This window comes from Barbus barbus (assembly GCF_936440315.1).
Source record: "Barbus barbus genome assembly, chromosome: 47".
Classification (NCBI taxonomy): domain Eukaryota; kingdom Metazoa; phylum Chordata; class Actinopteri; order Cypriniformes; family Cyprinidae; genus Barbus; species Barbus barbus.
Window position 1 is genome coordinate 2,941,532 of NC_136725.1, and position 14,704 is coordinate 2,956,235.

Sequence of the window (14,704 nt, forward strand, 5' to 3'; positions counted from 1 at the left end):
TTGAACAGATTTTCACATAGAAAACAGCTGCTTTAAATATATGTTTTACTATACTCTATAATAAATAAATGCAGCCTTGATGAGTACTCTTTAAATGTAGCCTATTATGTGTGAAAACTATCAGCTGTCATTCAAGATTATCTGACAGTTATTAATACCGTCAATTTATTCGTAAGTTACCGAATTCTTACATCTAAACATGTTTAACAGATCAAAACATTTATTTATTTGGTAGTCTTTCCTGTAAAAAAAAAGAAAAAGCAGATAAATATGTGCTTTCTCATGATGGATGCATTATTAATCAACTAAAAGGTCTGGATAAACTGTTTCACTTTTGTCTACATTTAATATTAATAAAATTATTCACCATATACAATTTATTTTACACCTGATTACATCGACACTTCTCAAATATTTTGCAAAAATTAGTAAAAAGCAATAATGCATGTAAAAAATATTTATTTTGACAGAACACATTGGGTAATTGACCAACTGACACAATGTAAAGTAACATGGGTACCAGAAAAATGAGTCTGACATCAACAAAGCTGAGCTTGTTTCCCTGATGCTGAAATCCATCCGCAGTACAACAAAGGCAGAGAGGAGATTTATTGTCATGTATTGCCAACATGTTGGCTGACAACACTTTGGCCACACATTAAATAATATTGCATTGAAATGAAAAAACACCAAGATAGGCTTCTCAATGTCTTCATCGTCACATATCCGCTCTGATTTCTGCCACCGTTTCAGTCCAGCACACGGCATGAGCCTCGTGAAACATGAACACAGCGTCATTTACATGAGACCTGCGTTATGCTTTTCTTTCACGAACAAGGCCTTAAAGGGACAGCTCACCCCAAAAAAAGAAAATTCTGTCATCATTTCCGTCTTGTTGTTGTTGTTTCGTTCTTCTGTTGAGCACGAAAGCAGATAGCCTGCTCCCCTTTGACTACTATAGTATGGAAACACACTGTTTGTTACACACATTCTTCAGTATATCTGCCGTCATGCTCAACAGAAGAAACTTACACAGGTTTGGAACAACATGAGGGCGAATGACAGAATTGTCATTTTTGGGTGAATTGTCCCTTTAAACGGCTAAAAAAACAAGGCCAAAATGGCTGATAGCTTAGGGTTACACACCAGAGAAACCTCTGAGCGAGATGTATTTCGAAGGTGTGGAAAGACTTGATTCAGTTTAAAATCAAGCAGAATTACCGTCAATTTAAGACAAAGTCGCAGCAAACGTTAAAACATTTGGTCATGTGACGTGGGTCACGTTTGCATACCTTATGGTTTGATTTCTACATCCTCAAAGCGCGCCGTCAACACTGAAAATGCACTGACAGAGATCTCTGACCATAGTGTGTACTCGCACTAAGACGGACATGCCAGCAAAACAAAGAACAAAACAAGGCAAATAATTTAAGGGAGTGTAGTGGCAGACAGAGTGCAGATACAGTATATACAAACCTAAAGCACTTAAGACTATAGTTAACAGGATGCACAGATACATTTAGCATTCTATGTTAAAACCGACATGGGAATTCACTTGCATTTATAACAAATCAAATACAAGTCATCTTTTGACTTTCTCAAAGTCGAAGATTCTACATTTTCACCTGGCAAATATTCACTATGACACAGCAGGCCTTATTAAAATAGCACACAAATACCAAGCAGCTAAAAGGATTTTACCCTTTATGATAATTCATAAACCTCACAACACTAGGTCGAACTAATATACCCCAAATATACAGTTTTAAACTGTTTGTGTGACAGTAAAATAATTACATTTTTGTCTATACCATTTAAAAGTTTGATTTTGTCATAGCATTGGCATTTCTGGATTTAAAGAGGTTTCAGAAGACTGTAGTCATTTTGATCTTGACCTGAGTGAAGAATAGGAGTGTTTATTGTAGAATAGCAGAAAATCTAATTAAACTGCCTGCTTAGTCTTGAAGACAGTCAAGAGATGAATCTCACAAACACATGTCCAGGACAAGTTCACTTGCCCCCCAAAATTATATATATATATCTGATTTGAATTTAAAAAAAAATTGTGCTTAAGTGTGCATAAAAATAAAAAATGATATATATATAATTTTATAATATATACAGTACTTAATAATATAATACGCAATCATTAATTATTATTATTATTTTATTCAAATCAGATATTTTTGCATTATGGTAATGAGAAGTGACGTGTGTGGAGGCTATTCAATTATGAATATAATATCACGATGCAATAATATTAATGGCTTTCGCTTCTTTTTCGGATGTAAATATCATCAGGACTTGTTCTTGACAGGTTTCATGAGACTCAACACCACATTATTGAGAGAATGTACTGTAACGCTATGTCCTAGAACAATATTTGAATAAAACTACAGCAGTAGGCAAGAGAGAGTGCAATGACCCCAGAAAACCAGTCTTTGTAATATAAAGGCCTTTCAGTAAATAAGGTACCCATTTTATATTTCCATAATATTTTGGTTTGATCAAGTGGACGACCTCAAACAAGCAAGCAATAAATTTCGCCTGGTGTTGCGTCTTTTACTAAGGAGCCTCTAAGGGAACATAGTAATGTAAAAAATATGAGATGGGGGGAATTGTCAATACTTTTGCATTCACCTAAGAAAATTTACATTCGCTCGCAAAAGTACTGCTTTCCACCCCCCTATAAAAGTTTCATTCACTTACAAAACATTTGTACTTTCCCAGTAAACTTTTGCATTTGCTTGCAAAATTATTGCATTCCCCCCAAAAAAGCACTGAAATAAAGTTTGTTACTTCAATCTCATATTATTTCCAGTTGTGTATTCAATGCACAAAGTTTTTCAGGGAATGCAAAACTTTTCCAAGTAAATGAGATCATTTTTTCCTCCCATCTTATGCTTTCCAAGACTATGTCCTAATAGAAGCTCCATACTTTTACACACAGAAATGCATCTCAATGAGTCCAGTCATCTATGGCCGATAGGTGGCGCTGTTTTGTGGCCAAGTTACCTGAGTAAATTTTCTCACATCACAGTTCTCATTACCTTATTTATTGAAATGCCCCTGTAATCGTAGCTACATCGATAAAGAGCACTAGAACTAATCAAAAATTATTTTCTGTATACTATCTATAGCTTTAGTTGCTTTACATCAAGTTACGGATGTACATTGACACAGCAGAAGGAGAAACGCTACTCATGCCTTTCAACATCAGTGATTATGCTAATCTGAAAAATCATTACAATGAAAACACAAAAAAACAAGAAATGCAAATTGGAACATTGTAAACAGCAAAGTAACAATCACATTTCCTTAAAAATGGCGTTAGTTGTGCTCCTGTACTTCCTGTCATACCATTGCACTGAGCAGTTTGGCACCGCATGACTGTAAGCAGCCACTTTCTCATACAAACATTGTTGTCGGCTCCAAGCTGATCACTGAATCAAAAATAAAAGCAGTCTATTCATGGCGAAACGAGCAAACAAAAGAGAACCAACCCAAAACGACTGTTCGCATTGGTTCCAGACCCACAGATGTGTGCGATGAAAAGCAACAGTTTACAGCAAACCACAGAAGAAAGCAGGGACACACTTTGCACTTCTAGGCGTCGAGGAGCATGCGATGAAGCAGTGACGGAAACAACACTGAAGGGCTGTGGGATCCTGCTGTCCGAGGCAGGACAGCCTCTTTACCATGGAGCACACAACTGTCCATGTGTTTGCTGGGTAAGAATGAGGTGAAAAGTTGCCGCCGGGGCACTGGAGAGCTGCTGGAGGGGAACCAGAGAGCAGAAATAGCTCATCACGGGACCCTGTGGAAAACATCACACTGATTAGCTTCATACAAAGAGGCTGACCACTGCTGTAAAGCTTCCAGCGCTTTCAATATTTAAGCCCACAAGTGGGAACGTTTACGTTCGAATAGCTTGCAGGAGCGTGATTAGTGAGTTTTCCTGTTCAATGACGCTGACAAACACCATAGTCCCTTTTAGCCACTTGTTAGCAACCGCTGTTTTGAAGACGACATGCAACTGTAAGGCGTTCCTTAAAGGAGACCTATTATGCCCAGTTTTACAAGATGTAATATAAATCTCAGGTGTCCCCAGAATGTGTCTGTGAAATTTCAGCTCAAAATCCCCACAGATCATTTATTATATCATTTTGAAAATGCCTATTTTGAGTGGAAGCAGAAACAGGCTGTTTTCATGCATGTCTCTTTAAATGCAAATGAGCTGCTGCTCCCCGCCCCCTTTTCCAGAATAGAGCTGTTCCTTTACAGCTTGCACCTCAGATACTCTGTTATAAACATCTGTTCGGTTTTGATTATCGTGTTTATCACACTGAAATCATGCGTTTTGAAAGCCGTATCGGTTTAAACCTCTGATATACAGTATTCTGAGCGCACACATCTGAAACACGCGCACAGAAACTAGCTGTCATATGGCATGTGAGTACTAAACTAAGCTCTCTTTCATGTCTTATTGCACTTAAACTGTCAAATACACACAGGTTTATGTTAAAACACGCAGGAGTTACAAAAACACAGTCAGTTGAACAGCTGGGAAAGAAATCGCAAATGAAATGTTTATATTAGATCTGTGTATTAAGCGACAGCAGCGTAATATACAGTATCTACCTGCTGGTCTACGCTGTTAATATGACCCAAACAATAAAATGAAAACAGAAAATCTCTCACTGCTATAGTCTATAGCTGTAATAAGAAGGCATTTCTTACTTTAATGCTACTTTTAACTGCTCTAGCGTGCAGATAAACAGGCAGATTGTGTGCGGCTCACTAAAGGCGGGGTTTCTGCTAATACTGCAGTGTCTGTTAACAGTCGTGGGCGGGGCTTGTAAAATGTGACATCACATTTTATGGTTTCTGCAAACGGCTTGTTCTGACACAGCGCTTATGATTTATGAGGATTAAAAAAAAGGAGTAGGTGGATTTTTATCATTATAGGGTGGTTGTGTACACATACTCCCAACACACATTTATGTTCAAACAACATTTAAAAGAGAAATTTGCATAATAGGTGCCCTTTAAATGCTCTGATGAACTGCTTGGGTGAAATTGAACAATGGAAGGCACAGAATTTCTTTACAGTGTGTTTGGCTCCATTATGGCATCCGTGTATTTAATTGATAATCTAGGCCCTCTTGTCTTGTCATATGGTTGAGCTAGTAGTTGGTTGTACCTTGTTTTATTTTTGTTGGGTGTATTATAATTTGGGGATTTTTATTATTTAAGCGGTTGGAATGTCATTTTAATGGAAAGCATTATGTTCAACTCTAGTTGTTTTTAAATGTGCTCTACAAACTAACCAACTAACTAACTAACTAACCACATTAAAGGGATCGTTTACACAAAAAAGAAAATTCTGTTATTAATTAATATGTGACATCAGTGGTTCAACTGTGATTTTATGAAGCGCGGCAGAGACTTTTCAGAGACTGTTTTCTTTGCACAAAAATATTCTGGTAGCTTCATAACATTATGGTTGAACCACTGATGTAACATGGACTATTTTAACGATGTCCTTACTACCTTTCTGGGCCTTGAATGTGGTGGTTGCGTTGCTCTCTATGGAGGGTCAGAACGCTCTCAGATTTCATAAAAAATATCTTAATTTGTGTTCTGAAGATGAACGAAGGTCTTACAGGTTTAGAACGACAAGAGGGTGAGTAATTAATGAATTTTCATTTTTGGGTGAACTATCTCTTTAATAGTGCCTGTTTAGTTTTTAATGTTGTGCTGATTCTCTTCTCCGCCATCAGGGGGTGCTAGTTATGCTGTCTGTGTGTGATATGAGCTGAGGCAGTATTAGTAAGATAGCTGCATCCAAAATCGCATACTTCCCTACTATATAGTATGCGATAAACAGTATGTGAGGCAAGTAGTATGTCCGAATTCATAGTATTCGAAAAAAAGTAGGCAAAAAGTACTACTTCTGAAGTGTGCAGTCGATGGACACTTTACTATCCCATGAGACCTTAGGAGAGGATTTGTGAATGACAGTGAATCAACGCAACTGACAATGGTCCGAATTTCATTCATACTAACCCATATTCAAACTATATTCACCTTATAGAGTGGTGGAACTAGTTTGTAAGCAAAAACCCAAAAGCGAGTTAGCATTTTAGCACTTCCGGTTCCATCGTCCCAGAGTAAATGGGGTTTTTTGAATGGGAGTTTAGTTAAATCCCCTAAAATAAGGTCAGTTGTTCACACACAGGGTAAAATAACATTTTGTGTAACCACCCTAACGAAACAATAGCTGAAATGTGGTACTTTATTAACTAAACTAAATTTAATCTTACCATATCCAAAAACTCCCTCACTCTGCTGTTATTTAATAGATGTACCCCCGGTTTCAAGCCTAGTCCCGGACTAAAGTGTAAATCTGAGCTGTTTTAACTGAAAGAAGCTTGCACTGACTGATCTTTAAATATATCAGTGCCTTTGTTTTGTCTCGAGATTCACACCAGTAATGTTTTTTCTAAGGTATGTTAGTAAAAATTACTTAAATGTCCTAATTGAACAATGGCCTACTCCTGGCTTAGTCTAAGCCCTGTCTGTGAAACCGGGCCTAAATGCACTAAAATTTCACTGAATACTATGTGGAGGCATATTTTTTATTAAAATATTCATTTTAATCAAGGATGTATTAACTTGCACCTTATTTGGAAATGTACAGAAATACATGCTTTCTTATGTGCTTTAGTTATGATTATTTCATTTGTTCACTACTTAGGCCTACTATTTATTATTAATGTTTTAATTTGGCTGTAGATTTGTATTTATTCCATGAAAAGGTTCATGTAATGTGGATTAAAATTCACGCACAAAGTAAATCCTTTTCACTGAACATTGAACACTGACGCTTGTATTTAGGCATCAAAATTCATAAAAGTTCTAACTTACATATTTTGTGAAGATTATCTTGATGGACAAAATGTGAAAGTTTCATGAACTATGGTTGAACACAGGTTGTCTTTCACTGCTGTGTAACTGAATCCTTACTGATATCCTCAGTTTGTTGTTCAACTGCAAGTAAAGCAACATTTAATATCTAACATTGATTTATTAATCTACATTGAACAAAATTATAAACGCAACACTTTTGTTTTTGCCCCCATTTTTCATGAGCTGAACTCAAAGATCTAAGACTTTTTCTATGTACACAAAAGGCCTATTTCTCTCAAATATTGTTCACAAATCTGTCTAAATCTGTGTTAGTGAGCACCTCTCCTTTGCTGAGATAATCCATCCACCTCACAGGTGTGGCATATCAACATGCTGATTAGACAGCATGATTATAGCACAGGTGTGCCTTAGGCTGGCCACAATAAAAGGCCACTCTAAAATGTGCAGTTTTATCACACAGCACAATGCCACAGATGTCGCAAGTTTTGAGGGAGCGTGCAACTGGCATGCTGACTGCAGGAATGTCCACCAGAGCTGTTGCCCGTGAATTGAATGTTCATTTCTCTACCATAAGCCGTCTCCAAAGGCGTTTCAGAGAATTTGGCAGTACATCCAACCGGCCTCACAACCGCAGACCACGTGTAACCACAGCAGCCCAGGACCTCCACATCCAGCATCTTCACCTCCAAGATCGTCTGAGACCAGCCACCCGGACAGCTGCTGCAACAATCGGTTTACATAACCAAAGAATTTCTGCACAAACTGTCAGAAACCGTCTCAGGGAAGCTCATCTGCATGCTCGTCGTCCTCATCGGGGTCTCGACCTGACTGCAGTTCGTCGTCGTAACCGACTTAAGTGGGCAAATGCTCACATTCGATAGCGTCTGGCACTTTGGAGAGGTGTTCTCTTCACGGATGAATCCCGGTTTTCTCTGTACAGGGCAGATGGCAGACAGCGTGTATGGCGTCGTGTGGTTGAGCGGTTTGCTGATGTTAACTTTGTGGATCGAGTGGCCTATGGTGGCGGTGCGGTTATGGTATGGGCAGGCGTATGTTATGGACAACGAACACAGGTGCATTTTATTGATGGCATTTTGAATGCACAGAGATACCGTGATGAGATCCTGAGGCCCATTGTTGTGCCATTCATCCACGACCATCACCTCATGTTGCAACATGATAATGCACGGCCCCATGTTGCAAGGATCTGTACACAATTCCTGGAAGCTGAAAACATCCCAGTTCTTGCATGGCCAGCATACTCACCGGACATGTCACCTATTGAGCATGTTTGTGTTGCTCTGGATTGGCGTATATGGCAGCGTGTTCCAGTTCCTGCCAATATCCAGCAACTTCACACAGCCATTGAAGAGGAGTGGACAACCTGATCAACACCAGATACTGCATACCCCCCCCCCCCCCCCCCCCCAGACCCCCTAATACAGTAAAACTGCACATTTTAGAGTGGCCTTTTATTGTGGCCAGCCTAAGGCACACCTGTGCAATAATCATGCTGTCTAATCAGCATCTTGATATGCCACACCTGTGAGGTGCATGGATTATCTCGGCAAAGGAGAAGTGCTCACTAACACAGATTTAGACAAATTTGTGAACAATATTTGAGAGAAATAGGCCTTTTGTGTACATAGAAAAAGTCTTAGATCTTTGAGTTCAGCTCATGAAAAATGGGGGCAAAAGCAAAAGTGTTGCGTTTATAATTTTGTTCAGTGTATATATGGCTCTGACTCTGTTTATGTTTGAATGCATGTATGAAATGTTTGTAGTTTGAAGGCAGTGGTTTGTGCATCTTTTTTTACCATTCAAAAAGATGTTTGATTATTTATGTTTTATTTTACAATAATGTTAGGCTTGAGAATCTGAACAGTTAGGTTGTTCTTTTGTAAAATGATTTATATTTGTGGGTATGAATGACCTGATTGTACTCAAATTTGTATTACTCATAATTTGCCACTGATCTCGACTGAATGAAATTCTTTGCATTGATTTCTGTGGACCTTTTTCATATAAACAAGAGCTTCAATTAATGCAAACAATTCTGTAAATTCCCCTTAATGTACAAAACCACCATTTCCTGTAATACAGTTGTTCCCTCTTTCATTTATTTGCATAATTGCCTTTTTGCTCAACAGACAGTGAGAGTTATAAAGCTTAACTGGTGGGGTATTAACATGAAAATATCTTGAATATCAAAAAACAAATGTTTCAAAATAACGGACATTAATGCATTTCAAAGTTAACAGAAAGTCCACCTAGAGGTTAAGTGTCTTAAGGTCATGATTAGCTCATGAATCAGTTCATGGAGGGTTTGAATCTACAAGCTTTTAGATTCCAGTTCAGATCTTAAGCACTAAACCACACAATTATTGCATTACATTGCAGCAGATATGAGGTTATTGTAGCCCACAAATAGTAGAAACTAAGAGTGGTTTACTCACCCCTTCCAACAACATGAATTATCCTGCTTTTGTATCCACCAGCTGCATCTGTACATTAACAGACATGGCCTCTCCTCCATAGCCTCCTTTAGACTGCATTTGGTTCTGGATTGAGTTCACCTGGACATAGAATTAAAACGAAATCAACCCAAACTGAGTTTGAAATCTATCATCACTTTCCCGCAGCAACACACCTCCTCAGCCGGACTGAGTGGCAAAAGAGTTGCTGGATTTAATAGGGAAGCTGCAAAAACGCCAGTAAAACAATCTAGAATCAGTTTAAGCTAAAGGTTGTTGGACTCAATACAGTGTTCTTTACAACTTTCCAAAGATCCAGTGGTCCATGGATATTGATATGCAGCCAGGAGTCGTGTTTTTGGACGCCAGAGAAATACATAAAGCAAATTTGTCTGTGAACGCATTTTGTAAATAAAAAATAGGTTGGTCTCAATCCGGGTGATCACTTATATCAATGTTAAATATATCGTCCAGCCCAAAAACATACATAGCTTTTGTCAGTGTTTATTTAAAAACATCCAGTTTTATGCAGAATATAAGACAGTAAATATTTAATTGACGAGTTGTCGGCATATAACAATACAACATATAGGGTATGATTTTACTGCAAAACTCAACATATTAACATAAATGATAACTGCAAATCCATGTTTCACTGCCTGGAGTCCATTAGTTTCATTGAATTGCAGGGATGCATTTGCTTCTCTTTTCTGTAGCTTTCCGCAGTCTGTAAAAATACTCTATACTTCAGATTTCTTGTCAAATCTCTTTGTACAGTCAAAAAATAAAAAAATGAAGTCAAACAGTTAGACATCAAACATATGTGACATCTAACCCCTTTTCGCCTCCTAAAAAAAAAAAAGATGCGCACACGGCAGAATCGCAATTTTAATTTTACAACAAGTATCCAATTCCTGACCTTAAGTATCTGATTCTGTAACTGGAATTGATTTTCGTTTCCCAACCCCACTGAACATTAGTTGTACTTACAGAGTTTATGCCACTGAAGATATCTCCAGAGCCTACATGAGCCGTGTGGACAAAATTGGTCGGCTCGCCGATCATACTCCGATCTATACGTCTCCGCCTCTTCTGCAGAATAAGAAACAAACATAGATGAATACATATTTAAACATGTTTCAAAACCAATGTTCCTTTACCCTTTATAGCTTCATATTCAAGGGTTATTTTACACAAAAACAAAAACTGTTATCATTTACTCACACACACCGTTCCATGACTTTCATTCATCTTTGAAACACAAATAAAGATCCCTTAGAGATTTCTGACCTTCCTATGAAAGTTCAATCCACCAAAACCTTATTGGTTTTATTTTAAGCATTAAACAAGCTGTTTTTATCATCACATGAAATTAAATCTCTTCAGAAGACTTGGAATAAAGTGTTAGATTCTTATGAATTGCGTTTATAATGTCTTGAAAGTTTTGGTTACCTGGACTTTCAATGGAGCGACAGAAAGCTCTCAAATTTCATTAGAAATCTTTAAGAAACCAGTACTATGCCATCAGTATCAAGGCTTCAGGAATAGCAATTTTCTTGATTTGAGCACATCATTTTCAGCCCTATGCTCAAAAAGGATCAATATGTTTAATCCATAAACTTTAAACGAAATAGAAAATGAGTTAAGACTAAAAAAACTCAAACCCAGCTGAGGACACTTCGTAAATCCATCATACGCCACTGAGAAATTTACAGAGCAATGCTATGTGGTTTACTGCTTATACTGAACAGCAGCATTATTCATTGAAACATCTTTCAATAGGATGCTACATATTTGCCACATGACCTCACAACAACCTCATCAATGCACAATGCAAATTAGATTTAAAGCATTTAAACATAGAGTCAATGCATGGTTGCCCCTTGCAGAATATGCAAAATGTTTATAATTTTAACAAAAGAAGAGGGATCATAAAAAATAGCGTGTTATTGTTTATTTAATACTGTCCTGAATAAGCTATTTCACATAACAGATGTTTATATATACTCCTGAATTCATAAAAAATTACCCCGTTCAAAAGTTTACATACCTTTGAATCTTAATACTGTGTGTTGTTTCCTGGAAGATCCAGGACTGTCTTTCTGTTTTGTGATGTGTAGTTTGTGATCTCAAAATCATACAGTCACTGTTGGAAAGGGTTCAAATATGCAGAAGATGCTGGAAAACCAAAGAATGTGCAGAAGCTGGAGGATTTTTCTGAAGAACAGCAGGCAGTTGAACTGCTCAAGACCAACGAGGGACTCATGAATAACTATCACAAAACAGAAAGACACTCCTGGATCTTCCAGGAAACAACACAGATTATCAAGATTCAAGAGTATGTAAACTTATGAACGGGGTCATTTTTTATGAATTCAGGAGTATATATAAACATCTGTTATGTGAAATAGCTTATTCAGGACAGTATTAAATAAACAATAACATGCCATTTTCATGATCCCTCTTATTTTGGTAAAATTATTAACATTTTGCAGGGGGCATGTAAATTTATGAGCACAACTGTATGTTTAAATACTTCTCAGTCAATACAAAGTTGATGGGGAATCCTTGCTTGGCTGTGGCTCATTCACTAAACAGATTAGAAGTCAATGATTGCTCTTAATGTGCCAGACATCGACAGAGACCTTCACTCTTCTGTTACTCAGTATCAAGTCAGACGTGACATACAGCAGTTGCTATGACAACTGGACATTGACTGAGGAGATGGCATTTCACAGCTCACCTGTAGAGCTTCAGCTGTTCAACATACTCCACACAAGTTTATGCTACTCTCAAGTAAAATATTAAAAGGAACTTTTATATAAAATGAAACCACAAAATGTAATTACTGACAGCATTCTATTACTCATACATTATGCCAAACACGGTTTCAAGGAGAACATTTGAAAAAATGTAAAGAATGTCCTTATGTCTCATCGTGCACTTTATGCCACATCTTCTAAAGTCATACAATGGACGCAAATGTAATTTATTATTCACTAACAAAGTTCAACAAAGCTAAATGTCATTCACATTCATTCAGGTTTAAAAATAACACATCAAAATCAGTTAATGCTTTTTATATGAGGGTCAACATGTTTTTAGAAGGCTTTCTAGAGCTTCTTTTAAGCCCATCTGACAAAAAAGTCATTTATTGACTACCGAAGCTTATAAAATGTTTTAATTTAATATGATTATCAACTGATTTTATTCACTGCAGTTGCGCTCTATGACCATCGCCAGCACAGTTTCCTGAAATCCTTTTTTTTTTAAAGAAGAATATTGATATTAAATGCCAGGAAAAGAAATCAAAACATGCCACACTGGATGTATTCATTATAAACATCTTATCAATACTAGGCCAGTTTTCACACTCAGCCATCACTGAATATTAAAATAATATATCATTGCAACTTTCCTACAGTGACTGACAAAAAGTAGCAACATATTATCTAAAATAACTCAAGAACTGAATATTCAGTTGACTCCAAAGTAAAATGTAAAGTGACTGTTCGTTTGCTGTGAGACTAGTCATTTCTCATTTTTAATATTTCAAAATAAAACAACAGGTGGCCTTTGTTATATTATTATATGTTCAAAACTCTAAATCCCTGGCTTTCAAATCTTCGATTAACTGTTAATCTCTGTGTGGTTGTATTTACTGTCCTAATAGTTTTGGGATCATGCGAGTTGTTGGGAGCGCAGCGTGTGGCCCTCAGGATCTGTCAGCAGAAATCAATATAACGGACAAAACCTCTTATTACAGCAATTTCACAACACCGCTCCAAACGGCCAGCGAGCTGTGAGGAAACGCACAGCAGAGAAAGGTCACCGATTAAGCACCTTCCCTTTTTATCAGACATTATAAATACAATGAAGACTATACAATGCATTTGGGCGTTAAGTGTGATCTGCCAACTTAGGCAGCATTTGAAGACATCATAGACATGCACCAAAAGCAGAAGGTTATGCTGGCTTTCTGAAATATCTTCTTTAGGCCAAATGACTCTAAAGCAGGTGAGAATCCAGACGCATCTCCGTCCTATAATTGGAACACATTGTTTTCTATGGATGTATGCAAACTGGAAGTTGTTGAGCCACAGCGTTTCTCACCCAGTATGAGCTCCATCACTCTCTAAGGCCGTGTTCACACTTGGCGTCTTTTTCGAAGCTGCCGGCGTCTGTTTTACATTGTAATCCTATGGAGTAAACCGTGTTTTCAAAAAAGTCCTGAGCGCTTTTTAAAACGCCACCGCCGGCTTCTTTTTCTGCAGCTCAGAGCGTTTTTTCGAGTTGAAAAAATTTCAACTTTTGTGAAAAAAACGCCCTACGTCAAGCGCCTTTTTGACAGCTGACCAATGACAAGCGAGTAGCGAGATCTGTCGTTTCCATAACAACAAGAAGAAAAATGGAGAAGGTGCCGGTAGATACTCGTACTAGTTTCGGAGCACAAGGAGCTGTATGATATGTGCACAAAACTCTATCATAATATTGGTTCCTTCCCCATATAATGTCGTGCACCCACAAACGTCGTTGTGAATCGACATTTTCTTTCCCGTTAACTTCAAAAGCCAACGCAAGAGCCAACTTTTTACTCTTTCTTGACATTTCTGCAGTACACAGCGCTAGGCTACTGTTGCAGCTGTTGCTATGACAACAAAAGACGCTCTCAGCTGCTATTTGTAACAGACGCTGCCAGCTTTGTTTTTCATTAAAAAAACGCTCTTGTCAACTTTTTCTAGTCAAAAAAGACGTCAAGTGTGAACACGGCCTAAGACATGAATAGTGTGTCATGGTGTGTCTTTATGAGCAGATTTTCTGTTAAAGGTGACATATCATGAACATCTGACTTTTTCCATGTTTAAGTGCTATAATCGGGTTCCTGGTGAATCTAGCAACTTAGACAATGTGAAAAAGATTAACTCAGTAATTTTTATGGTAGGCTAAGCCTTTTTCTGCAAGCTTGTGAAAAAATGAATGAGTCACATTTCACTTCCCCCCCATGATGTAGAAAGGAGACCTTATTATAATATTACCGCCCCTTAATCTGCATGTTTCCACTCAAAGCGCCGTTTTTGTAACTCCTGTGTGTTTTTAACATAAACTGTGTATTTGACAGTTTAAGCGCAATACGACACTAAAGAGAACTTAGTTTAGTGCTCACATGCCATATGTGTGACGTCCTAGGTGTGACCAGGGCCGATTCGGAACGGGCAGAGGAAGCAGCTTACCCGCTGGCAGGTGGCGTGGACTCTTGGACATTGCACACTCTACACAGCCTTGGACGAACCTTCTTA

The 14,704-nt window shown here is 37.8% G+C and overlaps 1 protein-coding gene across 2 annotated transcripts in view; it reads right to left on the reverse strand.

The window, feature by feature from the left end:
- Positions 1-2,172: 2,172 nt before the first annotated feature.
- LOC306865520 (CDC42 small effector protein 2-like) overlaps positions 2,173-14,704 on the reverse strand; it is a 41,765-nt gene continuing 29,233 nt past the window's right edge. For both annotated transcript variants that reach the window (XM_079410174.1, XM_079410175.1), the window contains exons 3-5: positions 10,398-10,499; positions 9,390-9,509; positions 2,173-3,817 (exon numbers count right to left, since the gene is read on the reverse strand). In XM_079410174.1, the coding sequence (XP_079266300.1) occupies positions 9,408-9,509; positions 10,398-10,499 (204 nt within the window). In that variant the 3' untranslated portion in view covers positions 2,173-3,817; positions 9,390-9,407. The remainder of the gene's footprint in view (positions 3,818-9,389; positions 9,510-10,397; positions 10,500-14,704) is intronic.